The sequence below is a fragment of the Phoca vitulina genome, unplaced genomic scaffold, assembly GCF_004348235.1.
Source record: "Phoca vitulina isolate PV1807 unplaced genomic scaffold, GSC_HSeal_1.0 scaffold25, whole genome shotgun sequence".
NCBI classification, from domain to species: Eukaryota; Metazoa; Chordata; class Mammalia; order Carnivora; family Phocidae; genus Phoca; species Phoca vitulina.
Window position 1 is genome coordinate 14277987 of NW_022589728.1, and position 15897 is coordinate 14293883.

At 36.5% G+C, this 15897-nt stretch overlaps 1 protein-coding gene across 2 annotated transcripts in view; it reads left to right on the plus strand.

The window, feature by feature from the left end:
• Positions 1–15897, plus strand: part of NKAIN3 (sodium/potassium transporting ATPase interacting 3) — a 619197-nt gene that overhangs the window by 334623 nt on the left and 268677 nt on the right. For both annotated transcript variants that reach the window (XM_032421632.1, XM_032421633.1), the window contains exon 3: positions 5519–5599. In XM_032421632.1, the coding sequence (XP_032277523.1) occupies positions 5519–5599 (81 nt within the window). The remainder of the gene's footprint in view (positions 1–5518; positions 5600–15897) is intronic.

Sequence of the window (15897 nt, forward strand, 5' to 3'; positions counted from 1 at the left end):
ATTGGAAGGATGGCTAGGCCATGTTACCTTCTTCACACCACGGGCAGTTCATCCCTGAGTTGTTTCCATGAATCCTTTGGTTTGGATCTACCACTGGTGGCCTGGGATTAATTCTAGTATGAAAAAGTCAGAAAACAAATATGGCATATGTCAGGTTAGTCAAGGTGTGCCTCAGGAGGCACCAACTTTTCAGTGGCAATGAGAGGAGTCCTGGATTAGAAATTCATACTGACTTTTCACTGAGCAGGGAAAGAGCTTTTTGATTGCAGGAGATTTTTTCTCCAACTCGCCTGCAGTATTCTTAGTATTAGCCTCCTTTGTTGGCTGAAACAATCACCCATGATGCCGGTTAAATTTAATCCATTTCAAAGTAACAGACATTTTGGAGCACTGAAACACAGAGGGTAAGTTACTGCCATTTCCGACAACAAACAGGGTTTATCACAGCTGAATTTAAAGAATTAAATTCATAAACCCTTATGAAAATGGTTATGGTAAAGGACCCCACAGAACAAGCTCTACAGTGTCTATTGGCAAACTTCTGGCTTCCTGGCATGGAAAATCAAAGCTCATAAAACTGCTCCTTTGCTTACCTCTTCTGCCCACCCCGCTCCCCTATCTCATACCAGCCATGCTCAACTATTGTGTTTTCTAACGACCACATGCTGTTTCTTGCCTCCTCTGTCTGCACACACTGTACTTTCTACCTGGAATGCCCTATTCTCCTTGCCCTCTTGGAAAACTCTTAATAATGCTTCCACTGAATGGTCACGTCTTAGGAGTTTTTCCTGAGCACCCTGCTCCAGGATAAATGCCTCCTCCTTTCTGCTCCCGTGGATCCTGGTGACACCTTCCACCCTAGCACTCTGCACAGCGACAGTGCTTGCTTCTAGCCTGTCTCGTTCCATTCACCTGTGTCCTGCTGGCAGGCTCATTGCTCCTACCCATTGTTGTATTCTAGGTCTCTCCTGGTATGCATGGGGCTTTAAAGATACTTATACTCGAATGAACAAAGAATAAATGAATTAAAGGGTATTGGATGAAATTATTTTATAGGATGGACTGGACAGTGGATACCAAGGTCAGTTGTAGGTTTGAATGCACCTTTTGTGTTTCTTTGACTATAGACAAAATGAAGCAGAAAGCATAAAGTACTGTTCTAGAATCAGCTGTTTCCTCCTGCTTATTCCTATATCAAATATTTTAAATCTTACATAGAAATTCCAAAATGAGATTCTGCCCTAGAATTGTTTAAATCTTTATTATTTCATGGGCAGTAATTTAATTAGGTAGTTTTAAGTTAATTTAAATGCAAAAGCATTAGCTAATTTAAATTTTTTGAATAAATACCAACTTTGGAAATTAACTCAAAACTGCTTTTAAAAATTAAAAAGAAAGCCAAGTTAATTTGCTAGGTCCACAGTTTAGTAATTGGGACTTTTATGCCAAAGCTCATGTGCAAACAATAAGAACTTGTGTAATTTGAATTGTTAACAGGAAAATTTCCCTGCTATGTCACCATAAACCTCCTTCCTGAGCTTCTACTCAGCATGACAGTTAAGAGTGTCCATTTTCCATTTAATTGGTCCTATATTAAATCCCCTCTATCAATTATTGGGTGTGAAGACTTGGGACTTTAATTTGTCCCATAGTTAACTTCATATGTAAAAACCTGACTCAGATTGTCTTTAAGAATTATATTATGTAATGTATGTGACTTGCTTAACATAATCTAACACAGAGTAAGTGCTTGGTAAATGATTGAACTGTTCAATATATCTTTTTTTTTTGCTTTCACTCTGCTTTTTTAGCCATTAAAATGAAGGGGATAGCACATTACTCTCTTAAAGTTCTTCTGGAAATGAATACTAAACTCCAGAAACTGTTAGAACAATGAGTGACCAGGAAATCTACTTTTTTAAAATTTTAACTCTAACATATTGTGCATAATACTATATCTGATTGATGCACATGTGAATAAATGAATAAATGGCCTTTCTGGTAATTGGAAAACAAGCTCAGGAAGTAAAAATAATTCATGTTATAGACTAATTGCTCAATGAGAAAGAAATAGACTGCAAGACTTCCAAAATTCATTTCAATTAAAAAACTGAAATATCTTTGTAAAACCATGAAATATTCAGGAAGCTACTTAGAGCACATGGACAATTTTTTTTCATCTTATAGGCTTTATCTGTGTAAATTAGGATTTAAAATATGTGTACTGAACATAAGCAAAGTACAACAAATAAAAAGGTAGCTAGATAATTACACAGAGGGGCGCCTCGTGGCTCAGTCGTTATGCGTCTGCCTTCGGCTCAGGGCATGATCCCAGGGTTCTGGGATCGAGCCCCTCATCGGGCTCCCTGCTCCGCGGGAAGCCTGCTTCTCCCTCTCTCACTCCCCCTGCTTGTGTTCCCTCTCTCGCTGTGTCTCTCTCTGTCAAATAAAAAATAAAATCTTTAAAAATAATAATAATAATTACACAGAGTAATTTTTTACATATATTGGGAAGTTTTTTCTATACTGCAAGTATATGTATTTGGGTATATGAGCATATAGGCATGCTCCATGATAACCAAAAGGTATTTCTTAAAAATGGAGTCATCTCTTTTTTAATTCTTGTTTCAGTTGAATTATAAATAAAATAACCCATGTCAAAAAGAATACATATATTGGGGCACCTGGGTGGCTTAGTAGGTTGAATGTCCGACTCTTGGTTTCAGCTCAGGTCATGATCTCATGGCTCATGCGGTAGAGCCACATGTCTGGCTCTGCCCTCAGCAGGGAGTCTGATTGAAGATTCTCTCCCTCTGCCCCTCCCCCCACTTGTGTATGCGCACGTAAAAGAATACATATGTTGTCCTAACACTTCCTGCGTAGGTAAATGCCTATGGATGTGTTTGTATCACTAGAGATTTCTTTCCCTGTATCTCTATGTACAGACTTGTGTCCCCAGTGCAGGGTGAGGTATATAGTTTTCATCTCATAACAGTCTAAAATTCAGTCATACAAATAATCTTTGTTCTCAACAAACCAATATATAAAAGAGAGAAGCTTACAGTATTGTTTTTAAAAAACTGTAACATTCATATCACGCATAATACGTTAGTTGCCAAGTACACAAGAAATTGTTATTCAAATACATTGCCAGTTGTGGAATTATATCAATGAAACTAATTTTTGGAAAACTGGTAATTTGGTGAATTGGTCATTTGATAAGTTGCAAAATTTGGTGAAGTATTAACTTTTAAATTATTCCATGGTCCTTTGCCTAAGATCTTTTAAAATGAAGCCTATCATGTAATACTTAAGCATCAGCTCTGGAGTCAGACAGAGTTCCTCTCCCAGCTATGACACTAAGTAGGTGGTCAAATGATTACTCTCCTGCTCGGTTTAGTGTGATGGCTGAATAACTTGATACATATCAAGTACTTAGCACAGTACCAGGAACATAGAAAGTGCTTAACACAGTACCAGGAACAGAGAAAGCAGCGGAGTAATAACTCATGTTATTGTTAAGAAGTTAGCAGCTGACACTTGGAACCTACTCAGCCTGATAATTTTATCTTTGAAAGTTCACAAGTGGCATGAATCACTTCAATCACTGAGTCTGCACTGTGATTTCTAAATAGATTTGTTTTATTATGCATTTGTTGTAACTATGAGTGGATTGTCTTTTCTAAAAGAATACTTAAGTATTTAAGTTTGCTGTCCTAATAATTAAGAATCAGATAGTTTTACAATGACTTTTGTTTCCTTATGTTAGTCTTACTTTCTTTTATGTCCTTTCCTTAACCTTTGTCATTGGCTTTTTTTCTCATGAATTAGTGGTCTGCACTGTTCTCTCATTCTAATAGACTCATGATGAGATTAATTTGGAATGAAAAAGGTCAGACACCAATTAGCAGCAGCTTTAAAATTTGTTGTGGTTATTGTGACTTGATCAGTTTGCAAAAAGTATACATTGAGGTTGAAGGTTAGCTATTTTCATTATTCATGGGAATATTTTGTGGTTTATAAAAGTGTATTGCAAGGCAGTTGGCACATTTTTAAAACTAACTCCATTCATACCAGACTTAACTAACAGAAAATATTGGCAGCATCAACAATATCTACAAATACCAAAAGCCTCCCTGTGTATTTTAATTTGTGTTAATGTTTTAACGTATTTGCCAGCTTCTCTAAATTTCCAGTGATTTTGGAGCCTTAACTCATAATTGCATTATTCTTAATAACATAACAAAAGCAAAACCCCCTCTCCAGAAAGAAAACAAGATGTATAATGTGACATCAAATGTAACCAGTTATAGAACTTGGCACCTACATGAGATTATTCTGAAAGCCTTTTAAAAATCATAACTGACAGAAAGACACAAAATGTAAAATAAATTTTATGAATAGTTAAAACCTCCTGATAAGGTTTCCAATAGGAACATGGCTATTTTACACAGTGTTTAAAATTCCTAATTTTATTATTTGAGACAGCTAATGAAATGATTTCAATAATTATTTTAATTTGACAATAGCATGTGATGATTAAAATCACTGATAAAAAGCAGTGATTTAATTAGTATGTCTATTTAAGAAATTTAAGAATTTATAGATTTTTGTGGTAAAGTAAAATGAATGAGAAAACCGTAGTATTACGTTCCCAGAGTAAATTCCATCCTCAGTCATCCAAGCTATTACCCATATGTCAGTTCTATATCTCAGTTTCTTCATCAATGACTAGGTGAATTGCGCCCTAAGACCCTCTCCACCGATGAGTTTTGATCTAAGGCTACCTTAATTCAGACTGACCAGTACTCTCAAGGAAGGCATTTCCTAATACATATTACATTAATAAAACCAATTAATCAGTAAGGTGAGCATGTTTAGAGTCTGTTGGTTGTGATTGGAAGGTATTTTCCCATTGTGGAAATCTGTCGTTTATTTGCTCATTCTTAATCCCATTTCTTAATTGTTGTGTTTTTTAAAAATATATTTTATATGATTGCATTGGAGACATACACACTCCACTCATACTAAAATAGTTCAATAGGAAAGTTTGTTAATTTTACTCCAAACATCCATTTTCAAACATGATCTTCATTCAGGGATAGGGAAGTGCTGAGTTTTGACTAACATTCCTAAAAATTTGACAGCTTATAATATTAACTAAAAGATAGATAGATAACCCACAGAAAATTTGCATAATTGTATTCCCTGGAAAAGCTAATACTCAGAAAACAGAAATCAAGTCAGCACTTGGATTTAACTTTATCTGCAAGCCAGCAAAGCACTTTAAAAATAAATCTAGCTTTATTGGCATCCACTGAAAGCCAAAGAAACTATTGGATTTTTAATTTCTAGATCTTAGGGGACCTCATAAGGAGCACTCTTTTCTGAGCGTGCCCTGCTTCTTCCCAGAAGACTTAGACTTATTGACATTTTTATTATTGATTTATTTAGTATACATGCCTTTAATCTCTACGTTTTTTCTTCTCTTTCTCCCCCTTGATCCCTTTCTCTCTAGTACACAGTATGGACTGCCCTCTGGGTCACCTGGAACGTGTTCATTATCTGCTTTTATTTGGAAGTAGGTGGACTCTCTAAGGTAAGTTTATCATGCTTTTAAATAGGTACACTTTAAAAAGAGTACACTAATAAATAATTATTTTGACTATATGTGTGTGTGTGTATATAGAGTGTGTGTGTATTATATATATATATAGAGAGAGAGAGAGAGAGTATGTGTGTGTATGTATATCTATATATAGAGAGAGAGAGAGGGAGAGAGAGAGAGGAGGGGTAATCTAAATAACATTACAAATGTAATACTAATCAAAAATAAGTTTGGATACTGATCAGGAAAGAATGATCTTGGGAGCTTTATGGTTTAACTATGGCTTTATGGTTTGGTTTGTTAAGCTGTACTGAAACTCAGCTTCCAGTGTATCCTCATGTCCAGTTTAAAAAGGCCTAATGTCACAGTGACAACAGCCCCAAATGTTAAATGAAAAATGGTTTTGAGCATTCTCGTAATTTAAAGTGGAAACGGGGATTGACAAAAACATTAATGTAATAAATATGAATAGCAAGTCACTGTCTTTGTTTCAATATTAATTCTGAAAAAATAAAAGTTTGACAAAGGATGAAAGCCTTATATATGTAAGTGGAGGATATATTCACTAACTAAGTGCATCTTGAAATTCTGCTCAGACGGACGAGAGTTGTCGATGCAACGCGTTACCAGCCTCATTTCTGTCTGTCTGCAGCTAGTGTCAGCAAAGCACACAGTTTTCACTGTGACTCCTGCAGAACCAGCTTTCGATCGCCATCCCACTGTAAGGGCATCTTGGGTAAAGTTTCTAGCTGTGTTTCTCATACATTTTGCTCATAAACCAGCACAATTTTTACTTGTAGAAATCATAGAGAAGAAATGTAATAGTATAATTACAAAAAGAATAAGAAAGCTATAGTGTTGTTGTTGTTGTGTTTTGTTTTTTCTTTTTTCAGATTTCTCATTATTCCCTGTATGTGTGCTAACTTATTCTATTGTATGATCGTCTGAAAACTTCTAAGTAACATAATGGTCTTCTACTAGCATTTGCGGGTTTAGATCTTAGAAAATTTGCATTGACTAGCACAGACTCAGAATTGTTAGGCTCCATTGAAGTGCATAGGGTAACAAAGAATTTTTGATTTAGCTAAGCAGCAAAAATCCCTGAAGGATTTTCTCCGGAACCTCCAGAGGTGGTTACTCTTTATTCTACACTATAATAACCTTATAATTAGAACTTGTCATCATTTTCTCACATTGGCAAATGTGTTCAGGAGCCAAAAATGACATTTCTAATACTGACTTTTATACATATGCACAAGCGTCTACCCTTAATATTTGTGCCATTAATCTCATTTAACCTCTAATTTTTAAGACAGAAAAAAGTGCTTAAATCAGTGCCTAGTTATCTTCTGTAACACGCAGATTATAAAGTAATTTTAAAATACAAATTTTATGAATATAATAATTGTGAATAATAAGTTAAGCATAGCATTTTTCAAACCATGGCATTTTGTATCTTGTAATTTGAATGGTCATTTTAAATCATTACTGTACTGGGTAGTAATTCTCTTCTATTTTCTTCCATATAAACCGATTTTTTGGGAAAAAATTAGACCAGAAGAAATTTGTCCTATGGAATTGGTATTATGGTATGCTAAAAGAAAACTGAATTTCAAATCCCAAGTCTTTCACTCAAATCTTGTCTTTAGCACTTATTAACTATGGGTCCTTCGGCAAATCCCTTAACCATGCTAAGTCTCTGTGAAATATAAAAACGGGACCAGTTTGCCAATAAATAGTAGTAGTAATCAACACTTGTTGGGTATGAAGCATTGTTTTAAGCACATCATTTATGGTAACTCAGGTAAGCTTCAAAACAACCCTATGAACTGATAGGAAGATAATAATGGTAGTCTTTTTTTCCATACCAGTCTGTTTTCCCTCCGCTGCTCAAGGTAACTTTTGTGCACTGCTTTTTGTAACTGCTTTTCTAATATCAATATGCCTGTCAAGGGTTTTTTTCTTTCTCATTTCTTTGGGTGCAAGGTTAAAAATGATGGATATACTAGTCCCAGTCACTCATTTTATTACGCATTCAAATGCCATTAGGCAATCAACCAAGTATTCTAGGTCGCTAAAAGGATAGATGACGCCAAAGTGAGCATCTTAAAGATTTTCTGTTGTTCTCCTTCTATTAACCGCCTCAAAGGCTGGTAACATTTCCCTGGTTAGCCACAGTGCGGCCTCAGTTGCAGTCTGTAGGAAATCTAGTCTGAAAACTTGAGCCGAGTTAAGGACGCTTGACAAACCCAAGCACCTCTGCAACACTTCGAGGTTGGACTCTAGTTTTTATAAGAAATTCCTTGTCCATATATGCTGGTATATACTTTCTAGAGCTCTCTATTTCTTGCTAGTTCGTGAAGGCGTTCCTTGGCATTACCCACTTGGATAGATTAATAGAAGTCTCCTTTGGCCTGGATGTTTGCCTAAAATAGCCATTCTAAAATAACAGATCTTTTCCCCCAAACTGGATTCAGATTAATTTCCACAATTATCTCTATTCGGTGTTGTTCCAGTGACAGTAACCACATAATCATTCTTATTAAATATTAGTGCACATTATTGTGGACATGAACAATTCTACATTTGACCTCTTATGGGGATTCTTGATTCCAACATCCAGATATTCCTTTCCTTTTTACCTCATCTGCCAATCAGCTCTGCATCGTGTGTTTGTCACTGGTCTTGAGGGTCCTGATTCTCTTCAGATCTTCCAGAACTTAAAAGAAAGGGCTGTATTGTTTTTAAGGAAGGTGTACAGGTATGGTGGGGTCAGGGATGATTACGGGTCTGCATTTACATAATCTCCTGGAGCCTCAGCTTCCTTTTGAGGAAAACTGCAGCACTAATTTTACTGGATTGTTGAAAGAATTAAATAAGATAATGCATATAAAGGACTTAGAAGGGATCTTGGCAGAGAGTGAGGTTTCAGTAAATAGTGGTTCTCATAATTGCCATCAACATCATCATCTTTATTATTATTGAAGAAATTAGCAGACATCATGATTCTCGCCTGAAGCCTTCGGGACATATATTTATTACTATGCAAGAGCTGTAAGGGGAAAAAATGTAAGACTGAGTGACTTGTTTAAAAAATATGTAACAGTCCCTTGTGATAGGACCTCAGATCTGCATATTAACTTCACAGCTGTAACACTATTAATTAAATCCTTTCCTTCAACATGTAAATGGCTTTTTTTGAAATACTTCTGCAGCTGGATTCTCCTGGTGTCCCTACTGTTCCCCCTAGGAGAACTTTATGCATCTTTGGAAGTCTCTGAGGCTGTTTTTCTGCCACAGTTTAAGATCACCCAGGGCACAATTAATAAGTTATTGCTGCTTCTTTGGAGGTTGCAAGACTTGAAATCATTTTTTTCCTCCCTAGGAATACATTCAGAATGTAAATATGAAAACTCAACTTATTTACCACATTTAAAGAGAGTGAAAAATAAGTTGTGTTGAGAACTTAAGTTGTACTTTCTTTTTAATTCCAAAGGAATTTAAGCTAATATCTTATGCCATGCTCCTGCTTGCTCTAATGTGTACAAACTTTGAGCTAATATTTCTTCTAATCACCTTTTCTCGAAAGGTGTGTGGAGCTTACACATTGTGATCCTAGAGAATTTTGAGTGTGGCTCATTTTCATAGAATATAAAATGTGCATGACTGTGCATGAGCATAATTTAGACAGAGAAATAAATATAAACAAGTTCTATGAATATCTTATTAATCATCTGCTTTGATCGGGGACCTTTCAAAAACTTATAAACAAGGGGTGGGGGAGAGAGAGAGACTAACCCTTACTGATTTCTACTCTGTATAGGTGCTGTACATTGCCTTCACACAAAAGGAAACCTACCTTCATTTTTTTCCTTCTATATCATGTTTTAACAACTGGACTTTTTCCATTGTGACCTAATTTGTAGGTATTTTGATTCTTAAGGAAATTTAAGCCATTTCCCCCAATGGCAATAATAGCACTCTCTCTGTTTTTTTTTTGTTTGTTTGTTTGTTTGTTTTTGGTTTTTTTTGACTTAAATTGTCACCTTTTCATACATAAGGGTCTTTTTCTCTTGTGAGATTCTTCAGCTGAATATTTCACCTGAGCAGCCAGGCAAGATCAATGAGATAATTCTTCTTTTCAAGGCTCATTCTTATTACTTAGCCTGAATTGTTCTTCTGTACTTACTGAAAAAATTATCTTTCTTACTCAAGATTCATTTTCCTTCAAGGTTGGATTCTTCCACTAACTGTGGCTTTGGACAGGCACTTTCAAGTAGAAAACTTTTAGAGTCAATTCAGAGTTATGTACAGGAGCAATTGCTTAGGAAACAGAACTTCAGTTTCCTTCGGCTGTTTACAATCCACCCATTATTTCTTATAAACAGTCTAAATATTTTTGTCTCAAAGAATTCTTTTTCGGATGACAGTTTCAAACTAAATCAATGATGTATAGTGTATTTCTTTTTTATTGAAATAAATGCAACTTACTGAATCTAGCAATGAATATTAAACTTATGTTTATCTTTTCCTTTTCATGATCTCTTCCTACCTGGACATTTTTCAAAAGGAATCTTGAAATATGATGTTTACAGAGGGGTGAAGCTAGGGCACAAAATATCTTTATTTGAGAATCATGTAGCAGCAAATGATACAGGAGCATCCCAGAAACCCAGCAAAATTATGCCTACATTTAGAACTACAAGAATGGTATCCTATTTACTCTATCATGAAGTAAATGTCATATCTATATCAATGAGACACTTTGGGAAAATGCATAAACTCAGCTCACTAGAATACCAAAATATTTCAGGATCAGAATTAATATATTGTTATGTACTTATCCTGCAGAAAGAATGTTTTTGCATATGATATTGACTGGGATAGGGGAAGATGGAAGTGGAAGCGGATATCTACCCAGTTATTAAGGATTAATAAAGGAAGAACCATCACAATCTGCTTCCAGGCATTAAATTAATATAAGACCCAAAGACTTGCAAATGTTTATTTTTATGTTTGGTTCCTTGTGGTTCATTCATCTTTTATGTCTAAACCCTTTTTCTCCAAAATAATACAATTTTTTTTTTAAATAGCAAAGCAGCATAAATATAGTTATGCATTTCTTATTCCAAAAGACTTAAACTATACTTTTTCTTTTGGCATGGATCTAAGTGAACACAACTTCTTAAAATAGCATCTTCAGGGTCCTTCTTTATATGGGAAAATCATTGTTTTCCCCTGTAGCTTCTTTTCCATATAAAGAAAATTATAACCCAGTTTAAACTTAGTACTTTATTTTTCATAAATTTCATCAAATGCAAATGTCTTAAAAACATTTGCTCTAAAAATATAATTTGCCCCTATGTTATAGTCCAATGACATATAGAAAGTATAACATACTGCTAAATAAATGCTGCAGGGTGGGTGGTGTTAGGAGTTTTTAATCAGAAATTTGTGTGATAATCTTATGCCCCTCTGTAGAAGTTCAAATAGTTTTTTTTTTCCAAAAAAGCAGATGGATGTATTATTCTATCAACAGTAAGTTCTGTTGCTGTATGACTAGAGAAACTGTATTGAACAAGGCCCAGGCAAATATAATTGGAAAACTACACAGAGGGTTTTTTTTGTATTTTATAGTTTATTCATATTCTTATAATGAAAATATGCCTGAGATCAATTTTTAAAGAAGGGTAAACATGGTACCTGGATAGCTAGTTTATTGTCTCAACTCACTGGATTATAATTATAAACTAGTTTTATTTCTTGAGAGTGAACAGTCTCTCAACTATTTTGTCTCAAACCCTATTTCCATTCCTTATTACACTGTGTATAGATTCTGTAACAGATTTGGTCATTCAAAATTAGTCTCATGTCTGATTCAGATCAGTTGTGCCCTCACCAGAGCGGACCGTGCTTAAGGCCTTCACATACCCCTCTCCTCCCTTCTTGTGACTCTACTCCTCTGGGAGAGCAGATAGGAAGTAGTCAACTGCTTACATCGCCATCCTATAGCTGATGGTGGAGGTTGCAGATTCGGACGTCATGCTGGCCTTAGTCTTTTCAGCTTCTACTAGTGGCCTCTGCCGATGTGACAGTCTTCAAATATGCCTAATTCTCCCTAAATTTGATGAAATGATATTCATTTTTAAATTATTTTATTTATTCATTTGAAAGAGAGAGAGAGAGCATGAGCTGGGGGGGTGGGGGTGCGGGTGGTGCAGAGGGAGAAGCAGACTCCACACTGAGCAGGAAGCCTGAAGCAGACTCTAACCCAGGGCCCCAGAATCATGACCTGAGCCACCCAGGTGCCCCTAGATGATATTTATTTTTAATAAATCTATGATGATTCTAATAGATGTAATTTGTTAAAGCCATGGCTTACATAAGTTAAACCATTCTGAGTTGGCCATGCCTGCTGAATTTCCATGTAAGCATCATCTTCAAGAACACTTTGGTGCTGCAGAGAAACCACACTTTTATAGCTTATATTCAAATGCTTTGCTATGTTTGTAAAGACAGTCTAAAGTAGCTACTGCAGAAGTTTTGGTGCAGTCAGTTGAACATAAGACCATTTTAGCACAATGTGTAGAATGAATAGAACATGAGAAAATGCCATTAAGATTTTGGAATTTCTTGCTGTGATGTTAATTAGTTTGTTTTGAAGACACAATCTCTTTGTTATGAAATGTCAATTAAGAGTACAATCCTAGTGATGAAGAATTCCAGGTGACATTTCCAGTGTTCACAAGATTCAAAAGAGAGCCTGATTAGTTGCATTTATTTACTTTTTAAAACAAGAATAGCAGCATATACCATGGTGCAGTTTTATAAAATAAAAGAGCACCACACAGCCAAATTACAACTAACGAGCGTTAAGCTCAAGGGCCCTGTACAACAGAGGAGCCTATGATAACAATTATTCAACACTACTCTCAGATGAAGGCAATCACAAGTCGTTTACATGCTTTGTACCAAATTCTCCTATGTAACCTGTAGAGGGGACATCACAGATAACACTGATAATATCTAAAAGGTTCTCTTTGCACAGAGAAAGTGTCTTTTGTTCTGTGATGGTATGAGGAAGTATGGGCCTGAAGCCTCTGACTGATTGGGGTCTTGAACACAAATGGCCCTAAAAGTATCTGTGCATCGATTTGTCATGGCAGCCACTGGAAGCCCAGTGTTGTCCCGCCAGCTGCCATGGCACACGAGTTCGGGATCCCTGGCTCAGAAGGGATAAGCTTGAGAATGCAGGATAAGCAGAATGATAAGGAAATCAAACCAGATATATAGGAGAAGCTGTGAAAAAAATGATTGGCCAGGAGATTAGTGTCAAAGATGAGAGATAAGAAGGGAGGTATGTTTTGCTTTCTCCTGATGCAGGGAGCACTAGCAGAATGACAATTCCGAAAGCCTTGTAACGACATGCCCTTTAGTATGAAGGTCCTTGCGAGTCACGTCTGCCCACCAGCAGAGCTGACTGCGATCCTGTCTGAGCACACGCCCGCCCGGGGAAGAGCGTCAGGAGGCAGGAGCAGTTTCAGTCCTCCATGTCCTAGCTGAGGACTGACAGACAGGACAACCGAGAAACAGTTCCCAGAGCAAAGATTGCCCAGAAGATGAGGTGGAACTGGCTGTCTGCTCAGACCGCAGAACAGAGACACGGGAAGAGAGGATGAAAGGGGAATCAGAAACAAGCCTCCAAGTGTCTGGTAATCAGGGACAAGGCTGTATCTCTTCCATCATCTGGAAGTTCTCAGCATGAATCACCCTCAGCCTGTTTGCTGACTCAGGAATGACAGCACAGTAGCGATACACCATCCAGTTGTGTTGCTGGGAACCGTCAGGGTACTTGAGTGCTGCAATCGGCACGCTGAAGCATCTAGCACCCTGGACTCCCTGAAAGCTTGGCTCTTTGGGGGGATCTTTCCATTTACTATAAAAACCAGGCAGACTATTTCACATTCAAATAAAAGATGAAGCTGAAGGAAAAAATAAGGGTATTAAACAAGTAATTCTACTTTATTCTTGTGGAAGCTGGTTTGACTCAAGGTCTTGTATTTATGGAATCTGAGTATCAGTAGTTCTTAATTTGCTAAAAGTATAGAAATTTTAAAAGCACACATCTCTAAGATCAAAATTAGATGGAAGAGACAAAAATTGAATGAAATTTAGAGAACTGAAAATTTAAAGGAAAGATATCCATTTGTTAAATTAATTTCCAAATAGGAAATCAACTTCTATGAAGATTATGTCATTTTCCTAGTTTTCTAGGTTTTCAACTATATTTATCTAATTATGCTTTTGTTAAACAAGTGGTGGCTGAGGTTTCTGGTTCCCTTCTATTATCTATTCCCCCTTTTTCTGATTAAGAGTCAGGGAAAACCCTGCTTTCGTGTGAGACAGAAGTGCTAAAAAACATGTATCTCTTTGCTCCTGTAAGAGTCGGTGTGGTCATCTAAGTTCTGGCCACTGAGGTAGAAGCAGAAGAATTATGAAGGACTTCTGGAAAGGCTGCTAAGGAACTAATTTAGTGTCAAAACAGGCCCAAACTTAGTGACTTAAAGCGTACAAATCTTGTACTTAATACAAATCTTACACTTCTGTGGGTCAGAAATCCTACAAGTCTCAATGGGCTAAAATCAAGATGTCAAACATACTATGCAAAACAGTATGGGTGTTCCTCAAAAAATTCAAAATAGATCTACCATAGGATCCGGCAACTCCACTTCTGGGAATATATCTGAATGACATGAAATCATTGTCCCACAGACATATCTGCACCCCCCATGTCCCTTGCAGCATTATTTATATTAGTCAAGACGTGGAAACAACCTACATATCTATGTGTCCATTGACAGACGAATGGATCAAGAGAATGATCAATGTCTGTATGTATTTGATATGTGTACACACACACACAGGAATATTATTCAGTCATAAAAAAAGGAAATCTTGCCATTTGTGACGACATGGATGGACCTTAAGGATATGAATGATGCTAAGGGAAGTAAGTAAGGCAGAGAAAGACAAATACCATATGATCTCACTTGTATGTGGGGTCTAAGGAAACCAAGTTCATAGATACAGAGATCAGATTGGTGGTTGCCAGAAGTGGGGCTTGGGGAGTTGGGGAAATGGGTGAAGGTGGTCAATAGTTACAAGCTTCCAGTTATAAAGTAAATAAGTTCTGGGATGCTAGGTACAATATGATGACTATAATTGACAGTACTGTATATTGTATAGTTGAAGTTGCTAAGAGAATGGATCTTAAACATTCTCATCTCAAGAAAAAAATTTTTATAGCTATGTGAGGGGATGAACATTAACTAAATTTATTGTAGCAATTATTTTGCAATATATCTATCAAATCATCACATTGTACACTTTATAGGGTGTTATATGTCAATTATATCTCACTAAAATTAAGAAAAATAAAATAAAATCAAGGTGTCAGCAGGGTTGTATTCCTTTCTGGAAGATCTAGGGGAGAATCTTTTCCTTCTCTTTTCCAGCCTCTAGAGGCTGCCAATGTCCCATCTTCCATCGTCAAAGCTAGAAATGGCAGTTTGAATCCTTCTCATTCTGGCACCTCTCTGATTTTTGGCTGCCAGGAAAACTTCTCGACTTTTAAGCGCTCACATGATTAGATTGGGCCCACCTGGATAACACAGGTTAATCTCAGCATATCGAGGTTCTTCACTTCAGTCGCATCTGCAAAGCCCTTTTGTCATGGAAGGTACCATATTCATAGGTAGTGAGGATTAGGACATGGAAGTATTTGGGGGCCATTATTCTGTGACCACAGTGGTGATAGCCATCTTGGACTGTGAGGTGACCCTGAGGATGTTAGCCATGAATGAGAAAAATAGAATAAAAAGTTAAAAGGAGCCTTGGGAACCTAATAACTCTGTGAAGTTTTCATACTACCCTGAGCTGCCTATGACCAGAATTCTCTTATAGTAGGAGATGTGTTTGGGGGCTTGATATATACAGCTGAAAATAATGTCTAACTAATCACATATAATTCTACAGATAATTTTACTTAGTATTTACTTAATTTGAAGCACTGTGCCACGCACTAGGGCTATATTCAGTTCTTGCCCTCATAAAATGTTCTGTATCATAGGAAAGACAGACATTAAATGAGTAATAACAAGAAAATAACAATAACAGTGTTATGATAATGAAGGAAAAAGAGCAGGGAATCACAGAGCAGGGAATATAGTCTTCACCAGGATCAGAGGAGGTTTCCTAAGGAAGATGGGATGAGGATTGGACACATTCAG